Source organism: Nerophis lumbriciformis, linkage group LG13 (assembly GCF_033978685.3).
Source record: "Nerophis lumbriciformis linkage group LG13, RoL_Nlum_v2.1, whole genome shotgun sequence".
Classification (NCBI taxonomy): domain Eukaryota; kingdom Metazoa; phylum Chordata; class Actinopteri; order Syngnathiformes; family Syngnathidae; genus Nerophis; species Nerophis lumbriciformis.
In genome coordinates, this window is record NC_084560.2 from 2,374,637 (window position 1) to 2,394,313 (window position 19,677).

Genomic DNA, 19,677 nt, shown 5'->3' on the forward strand with positions numbered 1-19,677 from the left:
CTATGTACGTATGTGAGCATATGTGAATTTGCATGTACAATACATTCGACTCCCAGAGTGCGTGGGAGCCAGAGCACGGCCCCATCACCCCCGAGAGCCCAACCCACAAACAGGAGGCGTGGTGCCCAGGGAACCAGGGACCACCGCCCCCACGCAGCCAAGCCGGCCAGCGACAGGAACCCCAGAGCCCGACCCACCGTACCGCCCACAAGGGCCAGCAGCAGGCCGCAGACAGACGCACCCGGCAGAGGACAGGGCACGAGAAAAGCAGGGGACAGCCAGACCCCAAGCCAGCGAGAGACCACACCCCACACGGGCAGAAAGGCGAGACGCCCCGCCCGAGGGACCTAGAGACTCCCCGCAACCGGACGGGAAGACCGCCCCCGCCCCACCGGCAACCGGCCCCCACGAGCCCACCCCCCACCCCCGGAGAGCGCGGCGAGGCCAGCCCCCGGCCACCCCACCCAAACCGGCCGCCGCAGGACCACCCAGGCACAGGGCCACGGGAACCACCCACCCCACCCGCAGGGACCCCAACGATGGAGATGGAACAACCAGCAACCGCCCCGCACACGTTTTGTTTTCATACAAAGACACCTTCGAAGTGGCACACTAGCCTAGTTTCCGGGAAGGTGGTTGGTTGACTTCCAGGTTGCAGCGTCTTCTTTTTCGTTTCTTCTTTTTCCCTTGACCACATTTTGGAAGAAATGTCACAAAAAAGCCAAAGAACAAGCAGAGCATGCAGAGCATTTGAACCATTTGACTGTCCCTCAAAGTATTTACAAGAACATCTAAGGCAGGGATTGCTGGTTTTAGGAGCAGAGGAGCATGTTAGGCAGCGCACACACACAGAGTACTTACAAGCAGACACGGTGTGTAGACAGAAAAGGGAGAATGGACGCGTTTTGGTGTAAAAAGTCAAGATAAAGGTGAAGTTATAACACTGAAACACCCTCAGGAAGAGCTGCTTTAAGACATGGCTAGCTAGCTAGCGGCTAACATCCATCCACAGTGTTTTAGCTACTTTTAAATCACTAATCCTGGCCTCCATGGTGACAAATAAAGTAAGTTTCTTACAAGTAGCATTATCACTGGAGGAGGAGGGATAGCTCACCAGCATCACAATGTAAACAAATGCCATGGGTGGATCTACACCTGACATCCACTGTAATGATACCAAGTACAAGAGCGTATCTAGTCGATACTGCTTAGATTACATCGATATTTTTTAGCATCACAAAATCTTTTTTCCTTTTTCTAAAATGTATATGATGTTTATAAAGTCAGTAAATACGTCCCCGGACACATGAGGACTTTGAATATGACCAATGTATGATCCTGTAACTACTTGGTATCGCATCCATACCTAAATGTGTGGTATCGTCCAAAACTAATGTCAAGTATCAAAGAAGAGAAGAATAAGTGATTATTACATTTTAACAGAAGTGTAGATAGAACATGTTGAAACAGAAAATAAGCAGATATTAACAGTAAATGAACAAGTGGATTAATAATCCATTTTTTACAGTTTGTCCCTCATAATGTGTAGAAAATAATAGGTGTATAAATGACACAATATGTTACTGCATACGACTAATTAGGAGTCTTTGTTTGTTTACTTACTACTAAAAGACAAGTTGTCTAGTATTTTATTTAAGGACTAAATGACAATAATAAACATATGTTTCATGTACACTAACATTTGTTGTTACAATGAAGACAATAATGACATTTTTAGTGGTCCCCTTTTATTTAGAAAAGTATCGAAAAGTATTGAAATACATTTTGGTACCGGTACCAAAATATTGGTATCGGGACAACCTAGTACTGTATTTCCAGGTTATGTTTACGTTTGAGAACCAATGTATTAAATTAATAGTTTTCATCAAATAATACATCAGAAAATGAGTATTGAAATACTAATACTATTAAATGCCCAATGATGTATCTTAATATCGCATAAAAGCCGCAACATGCACACCAAAAAGCAACCCCACACCATAATTCCTCCTCCTCCAAATTTCACACTTGGCACAATGCAGTCCGAAATGTAGCCTTCTCCTGGCAACCTCCAAACCCAGACTGGTCCATCAGGTTGCCAGATGGAAAAGTGTGATTCATCAGTCCAGAGAAGGCGTCTCCACTGCTCTAGAGTCCAGTGTGGTGATGTCCTTTACACCACTGCATCCCACGCTTTGCATTGGACTTGGTGATGCATGGCTTAGACGCAGCTGCTCGGCCATGGAAACCCATTCCATGAAGCTCTCTGCGTACTGTACGTGGGCTAATTGGAAGGTGACATAAAGTTTGGAGCTCTGTAGCAAGTGACTGTGCAGAAAGTCTTTGCCCTAATCAATCTGGCGCCCTAGGCAAGATTTTAGGTGGCGCCCCCCCACATCGGCAGTGAAGTGTATATACTCACAAGAACCCGAATAGCTTTGTCTTTGACCTTTTTTTTTTTTTTTACTTACAACTATACCTAATATATAAAGGGGTGGAAAAGTGACTATTACCTGCAGGGCAAACATTAGCTAACCAGAAGGCAATAACAATGTAAACAAAAAACACCTGCTTAAAAGATCTAATACAAATGTCCCTGAGGAATGTAAGGTGGGAGTACTGTAATTACCTAACGTTACATTATTATTTTCCATAACAATTTAGCCCCCTCCACAATATTAACCCGACGTTAAAACAGAACTAGCTATTTATTGATTAGCAATTGCCGAATCATGTAACATTAGCTTAACGCTAAAAAGCCAGGTTACTATCACATTCTGTAACAGACAAATCATTTCATGTAGGCTAACGTTACCTACCTGCTACCTCTGTCTTTTCTCGTTTCTCCTCTTCTTTTCTCTTGTTTCTTCCCTGGGCACCTGACAGTTTTGGCCGTTTTGACATCTTGTGTTGATTTTTTGATGTGGTGACGTCCAAAAAGAGTCATGATACGGGAAGGGAGGGGGCGCACCGTGCGTGGGGAGGAGGGGGGGGGCGTAATGTTGTAACAAATAATATTTCTATTAAATAGGCTTTACTTTGCATTTTAATTAACGTGAGATTATTTTTTGTATTTAGAAATAATAGTAACAACTTTTTTTTTCTTTTCTTTTTTCTCCAACATTTGTGGCACTGGCGTGGCGCCCCCTGATGGACGGCGCCCTTAGCATTTGCCTATACGGCCTATGCCACGGGTTGGCCCTGCACTATGCTGACCTCTCTGTCAGTTTACGTGGCCTACCACTTGGTGGCTGAGTTGCTGTTGTTCCCAAACTCTTCACTTTTCTTATAATAAAGTTGACTTTGGAATATTTAGGAGCGAGGAAATTTCACGACTGGATTTGTTGCACAGGTGGCATCCTGTGACAGTTCCGCGCTGGAAATCACTGAGAGCGGCCCATTCTTTCACAAATGTTTGTAGAAACAGTCTCCATGCCTAAGTGCTTGATTTGATACACCGGGCCAAGTGATTAGGACACCTGATTCTCATCATTTGGATGGGTGGCCAAATACTTTTGGGAATATAGTGTATATCTTGATGTAGATTTGAGGCCGTATCGCCAACTCCCAGAGGTGGGACCAAGTCATTGTTTTGCAAGTCACAAGTAAGTCTCAAGTCTTTGCCCTCAAGTCCGAGTCAAGTCCCGAGTCAAGACAGGCAAGCCCCGAGTCAAGTCCAAAGTCAAGACTGGAAAGTCTCAAGTCAAGTCCTAAGTCCTGCATTTTGAGTTTCGAGTCCTTTCAAGTCCTTTTAACCACAGACTAATATATTAACACAGATTGTGTATGCTTTTCAAACGCTGTATTTATTTATTAAAACAAGTGCATTTTAAATTGCAGGAAAGAAAATTGTGCTGACATTGCACTTTATAATAGCACTATTAACCAGTCATTTTAAACATTAACTCATTCCTTTACAGAACAAACACATTGAAAAATAAAGTGCAAATGTACTTATTTGTACAAAAGTGTTAACATTGAAAAAACATGACATATACGTGAACATAACAAAAAAGTTGTACTTTTTATATGTCAGGGCCCTATGCTGCATTGCATTTGCAAAAGACCAAATTAGCCAAGAGTCTGTCAGTCATTTGTGCACGATGGGGGCGTAGTATGATGCCACCATGGCTGAAAACTCGCTCCACTGGAGCACTGGAGGCAGGCACTGCCAAGACTCTCATGGCCACTCGGAACAGTGAAGGAAGAGTCTTCATGTTCAATGCCCAGAACAAAAGGGGGGAGAGAGTTTTTTTGGGTTGGTGCACTACTTGTAAGTGTATCTTGTGTTTTTTATGTTGATTTAATTAAAAAAAGAAAAAAATATATATATATATTTCTTGTGCGGCCCGATACCAATCGATCCACGGACCAGTAGCGGGCCGCGGCCCGGTGGTTGGGGACCACTGAGGTAAACAACCAACAGTATGTCAGAAAGCTAGCTAAAACGGTACACATATTCATAATATAGTATACATTTTAACTGACCTTTATTTTACTATTTTTGTCTATTTTTAGGTGGCTAAAATACGCGGTGCTGCTGACCGCCGTCTAACGTTACGTGTGATATATTGACTAACGTAACCCTGCTTAAAAAAAATCACTGAACAAAAAGTATGAATAAGGTAGTGAACTGCAACAGATTCCCGTGTTTGCAATAACGTTATAACGTTAGCAGTGAGTTTACAGCCTCACTGATTTAACTACACAGCAAATAAAAGTCACGTTACTTAGCCAATAAACGTTATCTTACATTCAAAACTTACCGTTCTTTGTGCAACTTCAAATGCCGGACGAAGTTGGAAGTTGGTTGTCCTGCAATTTGATTGGATGAATGCTGTGTGATGAAAACAAAGTAGATCTAATTTGATTGGCTGTTGTACTGAGAGCACACCAGCTGACACACGCAACGCTGATAGACAAGTACACAATGAAAAATACGGAGCGCTCCCGAATAACTTTTTCATCTTTGGGTTTTGGGGAAAGTAGCAAGTCATGTCAAGTCATGTCAATTCAAAAGGCTCAAGTCCAAGTGAAGTCACAAGTCATTGATGTTAAAGTCTAAGTCGAGTTGCAAGTCTTTTTACATTTTGTCAAGTCGAGTCTAAAGTCATCAAATTCATGACTCGAGTCTGACTCGAGTCCAAGTCATGTGACTCGAGTCCACACCTCTGCCAACTCCTAATATAAACTGTTGAGTTTTTTATGGGTGAGTGTTGAGACATGTGACCTGTGACCCTGTCAGGACGTGGAGATAAAGGAGGAGGGAAGCAAACATCTTCTGATCCTCTACAACGTGCGCATGGACATGGCGGGAGGCGTGGACTTCTTGGCGGAAAACGCCACATCGAGCGCTCAGCTGCGGGTGAAAGGTGAGGAGGCGGCCAATGAGAGCGGGGGGACTATTGTGGCGTCGGCTGTGATTGGACGTGAACGTCTTGTCTTCCCTTCAGCGCGGCCCATCCGCCTCCTGCAGCCGCTGAAGGACGTGACGGTGACGGCCGGGCAGACCGCCTCCTTTGAGTGCGAGCTGTCCTACGAAGGCATCGCCGTCAGTTGGTTCCTGGCTGCACAACAGATGGAGGCCAGCGAGCGGGTGAGACTTTGTATTAAATCTTTTTATTTTTTGACCAAACTATTCTTTGAAGTTAGCATCTTTAGCAACTTGCATTGTTTCAATCATCTCTGTGTGCCGTGATTAAGTTATATATAACACTCTCTTATCTCGCTGCCTCCCAACGCGCCCTTATAAGGAGCTTTAGCCTCCAGGAAGTCACCTTCCAGAGTAAAAGCCTTTTGATCACCGTTCCTTGTCCGGCAAAAGCCGTCTGGTGACAAGCTCCTGAGCACACAACCTACGATTGTAAAGTATTGCAACATAACTGTTATGATCCGCTGCCCGGATCATATTTTTTGTTTTCGTTTTCAAGTCACTTGTGTTTTTCAGCACCTCTTAAGTTTGTTTCTGTTGCCATGACGGCAGATTATAGTCACCTGCCTCTGGTTAGTGTCCCGGACGCGCACCTGTTGCCCGGGCACTAATCAGAGGGCTATTTAGTTTACGCGCTGGCCTCATTCGGTCTGTTGGTTTTGTTTGCTCCTACGCAACAAGTTACGCTCCTAGTTTCGCTCATAGTTTACATTTTTGATATTAGCATCTTTGCTACCCTCTTGTTTTCCGTGCCGTGGTGCACCGCGCAGCATTTTTTTCTGCAATCAGAATAAATCATTTATTCTCACCTGCAAGCCGCTTCCTGACATCCCTCTGCATCTTGAAAAGACGACCTTCGGCATCACAATGCCTCGCAAGCGTAACAGAAATAGCCCTCTGATTAGTGCCCGGGCAACAGGTGCGCGTCCGGGACACTAACCAGAGGCAGGTGACTATAATCTGCACGTCATGGCAACAGAAACAAACTCAAGAGGTGCTGAAAAACACAAGTGACTTGAAAACGAAAACAAAAATATGATCCGGGCAGCGGATCATAACAATAACACTTGGTAACTCTTTAGTCATTTGTTTATTTTTAACTGCCCAACTTTAACATTATCTTTCATCTAAAACTATCCAGCTTTATTGGTAACTTTAACTTTATGAACTTTAGCGAGCCATAACCCTCAACTCTTTCACTGTTGATTACCGTGGTTATCTGTTTATGAAGTTTTTATTGACACCATCTATCCATCCATCCATCCATCCATCCATCTTCTTCCGCTTATCCGAGGTCGTGGGGGGCAGCAGCCTAAGCAGGGAAGCCCAGACTTTCCTCTCCCCAGCCACTTGGTCCGGCTCCTCCCGGGGGATCCCGAGGCGTTCCCAGGCCAGCCGGGAGACATAGTCTTCCCAACGTGTCCTGGGTCTTCCCCGTGGCCTCCTACCGGTCGGACGTGCCCGAAACACCTCCCTAGGGAGGCGTTCGGGTGGCATCCTGACCAGACCACACCTCATCTGGCTCCTCTCCATGTGGAGGAGCAGCGGCTTTACTTTGAGCTCCTCCCGGATGACAGAGCTTCTCACCCTATCCAAACAGGCTAAAGAACAGCTTCTTCCCCAGGGCCATAACCATCCTGAACGGACTGCCCCATTGTCCCTCATAACTGCCTTCTCTTCGGTGCAATAACCCATTCCACCAACCACCCTGTTTTTGTTTTTGTTTTTTTCATGTATATATTCATTTCACACCATATTCATTGCACTTCTACATTTTTAATATTTTTATATATTTGCACATTGTTTTTCTAGCATGCACACATCGCACTGTATGGAATGGCCTCAATCTCGTTACCTTGCGTAATGACAATAAAGCTGATTCTGATTCTGATTCTGATTCTGATCTCTAAGGGAGAGACCCGCCCCCCGGCGGAGGAAACTCATTTGGGCCGCTTGTACCCGTGATCTTGTCCTTTCGGTCATAACCCAAAGCTCATGACCATAGGTGAGGATGGGAACGTAGATCGACCGGTAAATTGAGAGCATTGCCTTCTGGCTCAGCTCCTTCTTCACCACAACGGATCGATACAGCGTCCGCATTACTGAAGACGCCGCACCGATCCGCCTGTCGATCTCACCATCCACTCTTCCTTCTTTCGTGAACAAGACTCAGAGGTACTTGAACTCCTCCACTTGGGGCAAGATCTCCTCCCCAACCTGGATATGGCACTCCACCCTTTCCCGGGCGATCTGCCAACCGATCCAGTGAGAGCTGAAGCTGACACCATCTAGAATTTGGTTAATTTAGATTATGAACTGTTTCACTGTTTCTTTACATTTTTTTTGTTAACACATCAGATATCATTCCGACATGGGATTGTATCAGCTAACGTCCAAAATCTCCACTAAAAGCGCTTCGATGCCAGCAGTCTTGCGGCACGTTGACTTGTGCCAAACTAGGCAGCTGGTTCACATTTCAAGGTCCTCCCATAATGATACAATTTTGCTCTTTTCTTATGTTTTAGTCAAGTCATTTACAAAAGGTACTGCTAGGAGCTAGCAACTACACAGCAGCTAAGCACACACTAGCGCACAAGCTAGACGTACTTGATTAATTTCCTAAATTGAACAATATTGCAGCCTAAAACTGCACATTTGTCAATAGAAGCAAGTATCAAATAAATGAAGTTGCAAATTACTTACACAACTTACTGTGTCATGAGCTTAACCAAAATAATTATTGTGACCATTGGGTGTTGTCAAAAAACAATCCATGCCAGACAGTCTATAATAAATGTGTTTCCATATCTAAGTCAGATCTAAGACTAAGACTAGATGTGACCAATCTAAGTCTAAGACTAGATGTGACCAATCTAAGTCTAAGACTAGACCTGACCAATCTAAGTCTAAGACTAGAACTGACCAAACTAAGTCTAAGTCCGAGACTAGACCTGACCAATCTAATTCTAAGACTAAATGTGACCAATCTGAGTCTAAGACTAGATCTGACCAATCTAAGTCCAAGACTAGATCTGACCAATCTAAGTCTAAGACTAGATGTGACCATTCTAAGTCCAAGACTAGATGTGACCAATCTAAGTCTAAGACTAGATGTGACCAATCTAAGTCTAAGACTCAATGTGACCAATCTAAGTGTAAGACTAGATGTGACCAATCTAAGTGTAAGACTAGATGTGACCATTCTAAGTCCAAGACTAGATGTGACCAATCTAAGTCCAAGACTAGATGTGACCAATCTAAGTAAAAGGCTAGACCTGACCAGTCTTAAGATTAGATGTGACCAATCTAAGTCTAAGACTAGATGTGACCAATCTAAGTCTACGACTAGACCTGACCAATCTAAGACTAGATCTGACCAATCTAAGTCTAAAACTAGTCCTGACCAGTCTAAGACTAAGAGGAGACCTGACTAATCTAAGTCTAAGACTAGAACTGACCAGTCTAAGTCTAAGTCCAAGATTAAACCTTACTATTCTAATTCTAAGACTCAATGTGACCAATCTTAGACTCAGACTAGATGTGACCAATCTAAGTCTAAGACTAGATGTTACCAATCTAAGTCTAAGACCTGATTTGACCAATCTAAGTCTAAGACTAGATGTGACCAATCTAAGTCTAAGACGAGATGTGACCAATCTAAGTCCAAGACTAGATGTGACCAATCTAAGTCTAAGACTAGATGTGACCAATCTAAGTCTAAGACGAGATGTGACCAATCTAAGTCCAAGACTAGATGTGACCAATCTAAGTCTAAGACTAGATTTGATCAATCTAAGTTTAAGACGAGATGTGACCAATCTAAGTCCAAGACTAGATGTGACCAATCTAAGGCTATGACTAGATGTGACCATTCTAAGTCTTAAGACTAGACCTGACCAATTCAAGTCTATGACTAGACTTGACCAATCTAAGTCTAAGACTAGATGAGACCAATCTAAGTCTAAGACTAGATGTGACCAATCTAAGTCCAAGACTAGATGTGACCAATCTAAGGCTATGACTAGATGTGACCATTCTAAGTCTAAGACTAGATGTGACCAATCTAAGTCCAAGACTAGATGTGACCAATCTAAGTCTAAGACTAGATGTGACCAATCTAAGTAAAAGGCTAGACCTGACCAGTCTTAAGATTAGATGTGACCAATCTAAGTCTAAGACTAGATGTGACCAATCTAAGTCTACGACTAGACCTGACCAATCTAAGACTAGATCTGACCAATCTAAGTCTAAGACTAGACCTGACCAGTCTAAGACTAAGAGGAGACCTGACTAATCTAAGTCTAAGACTAGAACTGACCAGTCTAAGTCTAAGTCCAAGATTAAACCTGACTATTCTAATTCTAAGACTCAATGTGACCAATCTTAGACTCAGACTAGATGTGACCAATCTAAGTCTAAGACTAGATGTGACCAATCTAAGTCTAAGACGAGATGTGACCAATCTAAGTCCAAGACTAGATGTGACCAATCTAAGTCTAAGACTAGATTTGATCAATCTAAGTTTAAGACGAGATGTGACCAATCTAAGTCCAAGACTAGATGTGACCAATCTAAGTCTAAGACTAGATTTGACCAATCTAAGTTTAAGACGAGATGTGACCAATCTAAGTCCAAGACTAGATGTGACCAATCTAAGGCTATGACTAGATGTGACCATTCTAAGTCTTAAGACTAGACCTGACCAATTCAAGTCTATGACTAGACTTGACCAATCTAAGTCTAAGACTAGATGAGACCAATCTAAGTCTAAGACTAGATGTGACCAATCTAAGTCCAAGACTAGATGTGACCAATCTAAGGCTATGACTAGATGTGACCATTCTAAGTCTAAGACTAGATGAGACCAATCTAAGTCCAAGACTAGATGTGACCAATCTAAGTCTAAGACTAGATGTGACCAATCTAAGTAAAAGGCTAGACCTGACCAGTCTTAAGATTAGATGTGACCAATCTAAGTCTAAGACTAGATGTGACCAATCTAAGTCTACGACTAGACCTGACCAATCTAAGACTAGATCTGACCAATCTAAGTCTAAGACTAGACCTGACCAGTCTAAGACTAAGAGGAGACCTGACTAATCTAAGTCTAAGACTAGAACTGACCAGTCTAAGTCTAAGTCCAAGATTAAACCTGACTATTCTAATTCTAAGACTCAATGTGACCAATCTTAGACTCAGACTAGATGTGACCAATCTAAGTCTAAGACTAGATGTGACCAATCTAAGTCTAAGACGAGATGTGACCAATCTAAGTCCAAGACTAGATGTGACCAATCTAAGTCTAAGACTAGATTTGATCAATCTAAGTTTAAGACGAGATGTGACCAATCTAAGTCCAAGACTAGATGTGACCAATCTAAGTCTAAGACTAGATTTGACCAATCTAAGTTTAAGACGAGATGTGACCAATCTAAGTCCAAGACTAGATGTGACCAATCTAAGGCTATGACTAGATGTGACCATTCTAAGTCTTAAGACTAGACCTGACCAATTCAAGTCTATGACTAGACTTGACCAATCTAAGTCTAAGACTAGATGAGACCAATCTAAGTCTAAGACTAGATGTGACCAATCTAAGTCCAAGACTAGATGTGACCAATCTAAGGCTATGACTAGATGTGACCATTCTAAGTCTAAGACTAGATGAGACCAATCTAAGTCCAAGACTAGATGTGACCAATCTAAGTCTAAGACTAGATGTGACCAATCTAAGTAAAAGGCTAGACCTGACCAGTCTTAAGATTAGATGTGACCAATCTAAGTCTAAGACTAGATGTGACCAATCTAAGTCTACGACTAGACCTGACCAATCTAAGACTAGATCTGACCAATCTAAGTCTAAGACTAGACCTGACCAGTCTAAGACTAAGAGGAGACCTGACCAATCTAAGTCTAAGACTAGAACTGACCAGTCTAAGTCTAAGTCCAAGATTAAACCTGACTATTCTAATTCTAAGACTCAATGTGACCAATCTTAGACTCAGACTAGATGTGACCAATCTAAATCTAAGACTAGATGTTACCAATCTAAGTCGAAGACCTGATTTGACCAATCTAAGTCTAAGACTAGATGTGACCAATCTAAGTCTAAGACGAGATGTGACCAATCTAAGTCCAAGACTAGATGTGACCAATCTAAGTCTAAGACTAGATTTGATCAATCTAAGTTTAAGACGAGATGTGACCAATCTAAGTCCAAGACTAGATGTGACCAATCTAAGTCTAAGACTAGATTTGACCAATCTAAGTTTAAGACGAGATGTGACCAATCTAAGTCCAAGACTAGATGTGACCAATCTAAGGCTATGACTAGATGTGACCATTCTAAGTCTTAAGACTAGACCTGACCAATTCAAGTCTATGACTAGACTTGACCAATCTAAGTCTAAGACTAGATGAGACCAATCTAAGTCTAAGACTAGATGTGACCAATCTAAGTCCAAGACTAGATGTGACCAATCTAAGGCTATGACTAGATGTGACCATTCTAAGTCTAAGACTAGATGTGACCAATCTAAGTCCAAGACTAGATGTGACCAATCTAAGTCTAAGACTAGATGTGACCAATCTAAGTAAAAGGCTAGACCTGACCAGTCTTAAGATTAGATGTGACCAATCTAAGTCTAAGACTAGATGTGACCAATCTAAGTCTACGACTAGACCTGACCAATCTAAGACTAGATCTGACCAATCTAAGTCTAAGACTAGACCTGACCAGTCTAAGACTAAGAGGAGACCTGACCAATCTAAGTCTAAGACTAGAACTGACCAGTCTAAGTCTAAATCCAAGATTAAACCTGACTATTCTAATTCTAAGACTCAATGTGACCAATCTTAGACTCAGACTAGATGTGACCAATCTAAGTCTAAGACTAGATGTTACCAATCTAAGTCTAAGACCTGATTTGACCAATCTAAGTCTAAGACTAGATGTGACCAATCTAAGTCTAAGACGAGATGTGACCAATTTAAGTCCAAGACTAGATGTGACCAATCTAAGTCTAAGACTAGATTTGACCAATCTAAGTTTAAGACTAGATGTGACCAATCTAAGTCCAAGACTAGATCTGACCAATCTAAGGCTATGACTAGATGTGACCATTCTAAGTCTAAGACTAGATGAGACCAATCTAAGTCTAAGACTAGATGTGACCAATCTAAGTCCAAGACTAGATGTGACCAATCTAAGGCTATGACTAGATGTGACCATTCTAAGTCTAAGACTAGATGAGACCAATCTAAGTCCAAGACTAGATGTGACCAATCTAAGTCTAAGACTAGATGTGACCAATCTAAGTAAAAGGCTAGACCTGACCAGTCTTAAGATTAGATGTGACCAATCTAAGTCTAAGACTAGATGTGACCAATCTAAGTCTACGACTAGACCTGACCAATCTAAGACTAGATCTGACCAATCTAAGTCTAAGACTAGACCTGACCAGTCTAAGACTAAGAGGAGACCTGACCAATCTAAGTCTAAGACTAGAACTGACCAGTCTAAGTCTAAGTCCAAGATTAAACCTGACTATTCTAATTCTAAGACTCAATGTGACCAATCTTAGACTCAGACTAGATGTGACCAATCTAAATCTAAGACTAGATGTTACCAATCTAAGTCGAAGACCTGATTTGACCAATCTAAGTCTAAGACTAGATGTGACCAATCTAAGTCTAAGACGAGATGTGACCAATCTAAGTCCAAGACTAGATGTGACCAATCTAAGTCTAAGACTAGATTTGATCAATCTAAGTTTAAGACGAGATGTGACCAATCTAAGTCCAAGACTAGATGTGACCAATCTAAGTCTAAGACTAGATTTGACCAATCTAAGTTTAAGACGAGATGTGACCAATCTAAGTCCAAGACTAGATGTGACCAATCTAAGGCTATGACTAGATGTGACCATTCTAAGTCTTAAGACTAGACCTGACCAATTCAAGTCTATGACTAGACTTGACCAATCTAAGTCTAAGACTAGATGAGACCAATCTAAGTCTAAGACTAGATGTGACCAATCTAAGTCCAAGACTAGATGTGACCAATCTAAGGCTATGACTAGATGTGACCATTCTAAGTCTAAGACTAGATGTGACCAATCTAAGTCCAAGACTAGATGTGACCAATCTAAGTCTAAGACTAGATGTGACCAATCTAAGTAAAAGGCTAGACCTGACCAGTCTTAAGATTAGATGTGACCAATCTAAGTCTAAGACTAGATGTGACCAATCTAAGTCTACGACTAGACCTGACCAATCTAAGACTAGATCTGACCAATCTAAGTCTAAGACTAGACCTGACCAGTCTAAGACTAAGAGGAGACCTGACCAATCTAAGTCTAAGACTAGAACTGACCAGTCTAAGTCTAAATCCAAGATTAAACCTGACTATTCTAATTCTAAGACTCAATGTGACCAATCTTAGACTCAGACTAGATGTGACCAATCTAAGTCTAAGACTAGATGTTACCAATCTAAGTCTAAGACCTGATTTGACCAATCTAAGTCTAAGACTAGATGTGACCAATCTAAGTCTAAGACGAGATGTGACCAATTTAAGTCCAAGACTAGATGTGACCAATCTAAGTCTAAGACTAGATTTGACCAATCTAAGTTTAAGACTAGATGTGACCAATCTAAGTCCAAGACTAGATCTGACCAATCTAAGGCTATGACTAGATGTGACCATTCTAAGTCTAAGACTAGATGAGACCAATCTAAGTCTAAGACTAGATGTGACCAATCTAAGTCCAAGACTAGATGTGACCAATCTAAGTAAAAGGCTAGACCTGACCAGTCTTAAGATTAGATGTGACCAATCTAAGTCTAAGACTAGATGTGACCAATCTAAGTCTACGACTAGACCTGACCAATCTAAGACTAGATCTGACCAATCTAAGTCTAAGACTAGACCTGACCAGTCTAAGACTAAGAGGAGACCTGACTAATCTAAGTCTAAGACTAGAACTGACCAGTCTAAGTCTAAGTCCAAGATTAAACCTGACTATTCTAATTCTAAGACTCAATGTGACCAATCTTAGACTCAGACTAGATGTGACCAATCTAAGTCTAAGACTAGATGTGACCAATCTAAGTCTAAGACGAGATGTGACCAATCTAAGTCCAAGACTAGATGTGACCAATCTAAGTCTAAGACTAGATGTGACCAATCTAAGTCTAAGACGAGATGTGACCAATTTAAGTCCAAGACTAGATGTGACCAATCTAAGTCTAAGACTAGATTTGACCAATCTAAGTTTAAGACTAGATGTGACCAATCTAAGTCCAAGACTAGATGTGACCAATCTAAGGCTATGACTAGATGTGACCATTCTAAGTCTTAAGACTAGACCTGACCAATTCAAGTCTATGACTAGACTTGACCAATCTAAGTCTAAGACTAGATGAGACCAATCTAAGTCTAAGACTAGATGTGACCAATCTAAGTCCAAGACTAGATGTGACCAATCTAAGGCTATGACTAGATGTGACCATTCTAAGTCTAAGACTAGACCTGGCCAATTCAAGTCTATGACTAGACTCGACCAATCTAAGTCTAAGACTAGATGTGACCAATCTAAGTCTATGACCATGAACGGATGAAGCCTAGTTGGATGAGAGGCGAAACGTCTTCTAAGACAAACCAAACCAATCGATTGAATGCCCTGAGACAAAAAAGTATGTATGGTTCCTGTTGATACAACATTGGATGAATATCGTTATCGGCCAATACTTAAGGCATCAATATCGGTATCGTATCGGAAGTGAAAATGTTCAATTGTGACATCTTTAACTATTTAATTACAGGGTGACTGCTAGTTACTTTAAGACGGGCGACATTACAGTAGTTACATCAGCTACAAACATTACGTTTTGTAAGCCAACAGGAAATTAATGTAACACACTTTTGACATTGTTTTGTACGGCCAGGTGAAGACTCGAGTGGCTGGGCGAGTTCACGGTCTGACGGTGCGGGACGTAAAACTGTCTGAAGCAGGACAGGTCAGATTAACCGCCAAGGACTTCCAAACTCAGGCTCAGCTCATAGTTCTAGGTAAAACCCGAGGACGAATCCATTGCCGCTTGCCTCTGGTATATTGCTTTTGGAAAAACTCTGCTTCTATGTCCGGCGTGATTTCAGAACCGCCAGTACAGTTCACCAAGCCTCTGGAGGACATGACGGTGGAAGAGGAAGCCACCGCCACGCTGGAGTGCGAGGTTTCCAGGGAGAACGCACGTGTGCAATGGTTTAAGGACGGACAGGAGATCCGCAAGACTAAGAAATATGACATGATCGTTGACGGCACAAAGAGGGCACTGGTCATTCATGACTGCAACCTGGACGACATCAAGACATACACGTGTCACGCCAAGGACTTTAAGACTTCCGGCTTCCTTGATGTCATACGTAAGTACATAATCCTCTCAACGTATTGAGGAGTAAAACCTTTAGCTGACTTTTGGGTCATTCTGTGCTCTCAGCGCCTCTTGTGGAGTTCATCAAGCCGCTGCATGACGTCGAAGTCAGAGAGAAAGAATCTGCCAAGTTTGAATGCATAGTATCCCGCGAGTCTGCAAAGGTGCGAATCATCATGGGAGTTCGGCTTTGCTGGTCGGAACTCTCCACACCCGCTGATCAATATTTGCCCCACTGTGATCTTGTAGGTTCGCTGGTTCAAGGATGGCGGAGAGATAAGAAAAGGAAAGAAGTACGAGATGATGGCCGAGGGACTTAAGAGGATCCTGATTATACACAAGTCTACATTGGACGATGAGGCGGAATTTGAGTGTGATGCCGTGACGTCCAAGAGCTCCGGCATGCTGACTGTCATTGGTGAGACTTTTCTCATTTGGCTAATATAAGCTAGCTTGTGTCCATCTTCATCTTAAGTTTACTGGATGAGGGTATCAAATTGTTAACTGAGGCCACTTTAATGCCTCAAGTAGTTTAAAAAAAATCTAGATCAGTTTTAACCTGCAGGTTGTTAATTTTCACCCTTGATGTGAAGTAACTGAGCACCCAACACTGCTAGCCGTAGCTCCCTGCCTACTAATGTACATACAATGGGAATGCGTTCAGTATAGTATTTGCTCATGGTTTGTATTTTTACTTCACAACGCAATATTTTGGCAGACAATTTGACGGCTTTTCAGCAACAGATGAATGACTTGACTGCTTCAAGAGTGTCATCTTCTTTATATTAAAACGCCATACCTTTTCTTCACAGAGGAAGCTGCCAGGTTTACCAAGAACCTCTCTAATGTGGAAGGCACAGAGACAGACAGCGTGAAGCTGATCTGTGAGGTGTCAAAGCCAGGGGCAGAGGTAACCTGGTACCAAGGAGTCAGGGAGCTGCCAGAGGGTGGCCGATACGAGCAGATCATGGATGGTCGCAAGAGGATCCTGATCATCCAAGATTTGAGGATGGAGGATGCTGGCGAATATAACTGCAGACTCAGCCCTGACGTCAAAACATTTGCCATCCTGAAACTGAATGGTACACATTTGTCCTACTCTTAGACCAAGGCAAACAAGTCCCATAAGGCAGAACACTTCAGATGTTTGGCTCCTTGGAAGGAAGCCGCCCACATGTTCCGACTTTGAGGACCCAGTCATAGGGCCAACAATGATATTCTTTATTGTCTTCTGTTTACCAGAACTTGCAGCTGAGTTCATCGCCAGACCTCAAAACCTTGAGGTTGTGGAAGGTGAAAAGGCCGAGTTCGTCTGCTCAGTCTCCAAGGAAACCTACGAGGTGAAATGGTTCCGAGGGAACAAGGAAGTGGAAACTGGGGACAAGTACACAATTGTCAGTGACGGAAAGAGACGGGCTCTTACTGTGAAAAACTGTGCCCTGGAGGATGAGGGAGGCTATTTGGCCCAAATCGGCAGCGTTAAAGCCTCTGCTGATCTCTTCGTAATTGGTGAGACTCTCCTGATTTCCTTGGTTTTGCTCGCTGACTTTGGTTTTGACCGGAGCATCTGTATCCCAATGCAGAAAAACTGAAGATCATAACACCCATCAGAGACACAGAGGTGAAAGAGGGAAGCGAGATCGTCTTCAACTGTGAGACGAACGAGGAGGGAGCAAAGGCTAAGTGGCTAAAGAACCTGGACACTATATTTGATAGCAGCAAGTATATGATGGCGCAGAGGGACAACGTCTTCTCCCTGAGGATCCGGAATGCCTCCAAGGCTGACCAGGCCGATTACACGATCTGCCTGACCAATCATAGAGGAGAACAGGCTAAGTGCTCGGCCCACGCTACAGTCGCAGGTAAACGATACAATCTTAAAAAAAAACCTTCTCGCTTCAACTCAAAAGATCATGTGGACCGCAGTAATAGTTGGTTACTTACACAATTTTGATCTGTGAAATATGAAAAGCTTTTTTTGAACAGCTGACATAATTAGGAATAACCTTGTTTCATCTCCACCAATCTGTCAAAAACAATACATATCATACAAACACACACGGTACAGTACATCACATGAACAGAAGGGTCAGACTTTGGAATTCAACCTTTTTCTGTGATATTTTTTTATAACATTAGTTTACTTACGGGCAGCACGGTGAAACAGGGTATTAGTATTAGTGCATGGGCCTCACAATACAAAGGTCCTGGATTCGATCCCCGGGCTCGGGGTCTTTCTGTGTGGAGTTTGCATGTTCTCCCTGTGACTGCATGGGTATTCCGGCTTCCTCCCACCTCGGGATAGGCCCCTCCAACCTCCAAAGACATGCACCTGGGGATAGGTTGATTGGCAACACTAAATGGTCCCTAGTGTGTGAATGTTGTCTATCTGTGTTGACCCTGTGATGAGGTGGCGACTTGTCCAGGCTGTACCCCGCCTTCCGCCCGAATGCAGCTGAGATAGGCTTCAGCACCTCCATCCAAGCCGAAAGGGACACGCGGTACAAAATGGATGGATGGATGGATAGTTTACTTACATATAAAAATAAGTCACAGTAGTATCATTTTGATAATAAATGTGCAATACATGTATTAGCTAGACATGTAGACAGGTAAATGTTAATTAATTTCGCTGGTTCATGTTGAGAAATGTAAACTTGACACATTTATTTTAAATCAATAATAGTGTAACAATTATAGTACGGTGTTGGATGGTTTCTGTGGATTCGTATGAAGACTTCCCACCAAGACACAAAATACACTTAAACACAAATCAAGTCAGCTGGCAGTTTATCATGAAATGACACAAAACATTCCACCTACAGAGGAGAAGCTGAAGTTCCTGGAGCCCATTGAGGACACTGAGACTCAGGAAAAGAAGACCATTACTTTTAGGTGCAAGGTCAACCGACCCAAGGCGACCGTGCGGTGGATGAAGGCCGGCGAGGAGGTGCCTCTCAGCAAACGCGTTGTCTACAAAACGGACGGCCTTACCCACACACTGACCATTAAGGACTGCACCATGGATGATGAGGGAGACTATAGCGCTGTGGTCGGCGAAGACAAGTGCGCTGCTGAACTGATCATCAACGAGGCGCCGACAGACTTCACAACACAGCTCAAAGACGAGACTGTCACCGAATTTGAGGATGCGGAGTTCACTTGCGAACTGTCCAAAGAGAAGGCCGATGTCAAGTGGTACAGGAACGGTCGAGAGATCCGAGAAGGACCAAGGTACTAATGACTTTACTTACTTTTTAAAAATTGCCTTGTATTGAGAGTAGGCTACGCCGGATAGTCGAACCTCGGATTCAGGAGAGTGTGGTTTTCGTCCTGGTCGTGGAACTGTGGACCAGCTCTATACTCTCAGCAGGGTCCTTGGGGGTGCATGGGAGTTTGCCCAACCAGTCTACATGTGTTTGGTGGACTTGGAGAAGGCATTTGACCGTGTCCCTCTGGAAGTCCTGTGGGGAGTGCTCAGAGAGTATCGGGTATCGGACTGTCTAATTGTGGCGGTCCACTCCCTGTACGATCAGTGTCAGAGCTTGGTACGCATTGCTGGCAGTAAGTCGGACACGTTTCCGGTGAGGGTTGGACTCCGCCAAGGCTGCCCTTTGTCACCCATTCTGTTCATAACTTTTATGGACAGAATTCCTAGGCGCAGTCAGGGCGTTGAGGGGATCCGGTTTAGTGGCTGCAGGATTAGGTCTCTGCTTTTTGCAGATGATGTGGTCCTGATGGATTCATCTGGCCAGGATCTTCAGCTCTCGTTGGATCGATTCGCAGCCGAGTGTGAAGCGACTGGGATGAGA

At 43.0% G+C, this 19,677-nt stretch overlaps 1 protein-coding gene across 1 annotated transcript in view; it reads left to right on the forward strand.

Moving 5' to 3' along the window:
- The window catches only part of LOC133614011 (titin-like), a 254,475-nt gene that overhangs the window by 118,774 nt on the left and 116,024 nt on the right, over positions 1–19,677 (forward strand). Inside the window, 10 exon segments of the mRNA XM_072914563.1 lie at positions 5,246–5,372; positions 5,454–5,596; positions 15,380–15,503; positions 15,591–15,857; positions 15,932–16,029; positions 16,115–16,283; positions 16,678–16,947; positions 17,108–17,374; positions 17,449–17,727; positions 18,691–19,099. Of these exon segments, the coding sequence (XP_072770664.1) occupies positions 5,246–5,372; positions 5,454–5,596; positions 15,380–15,503; positions 15,591–15,857; positions 15,932–16,029; positions 16,115–16,283; positions 16,678–16,947; positions 17,108–17,374; positions 17,449–17,727; positions 18,691–19,099 (2,153 nt within the window).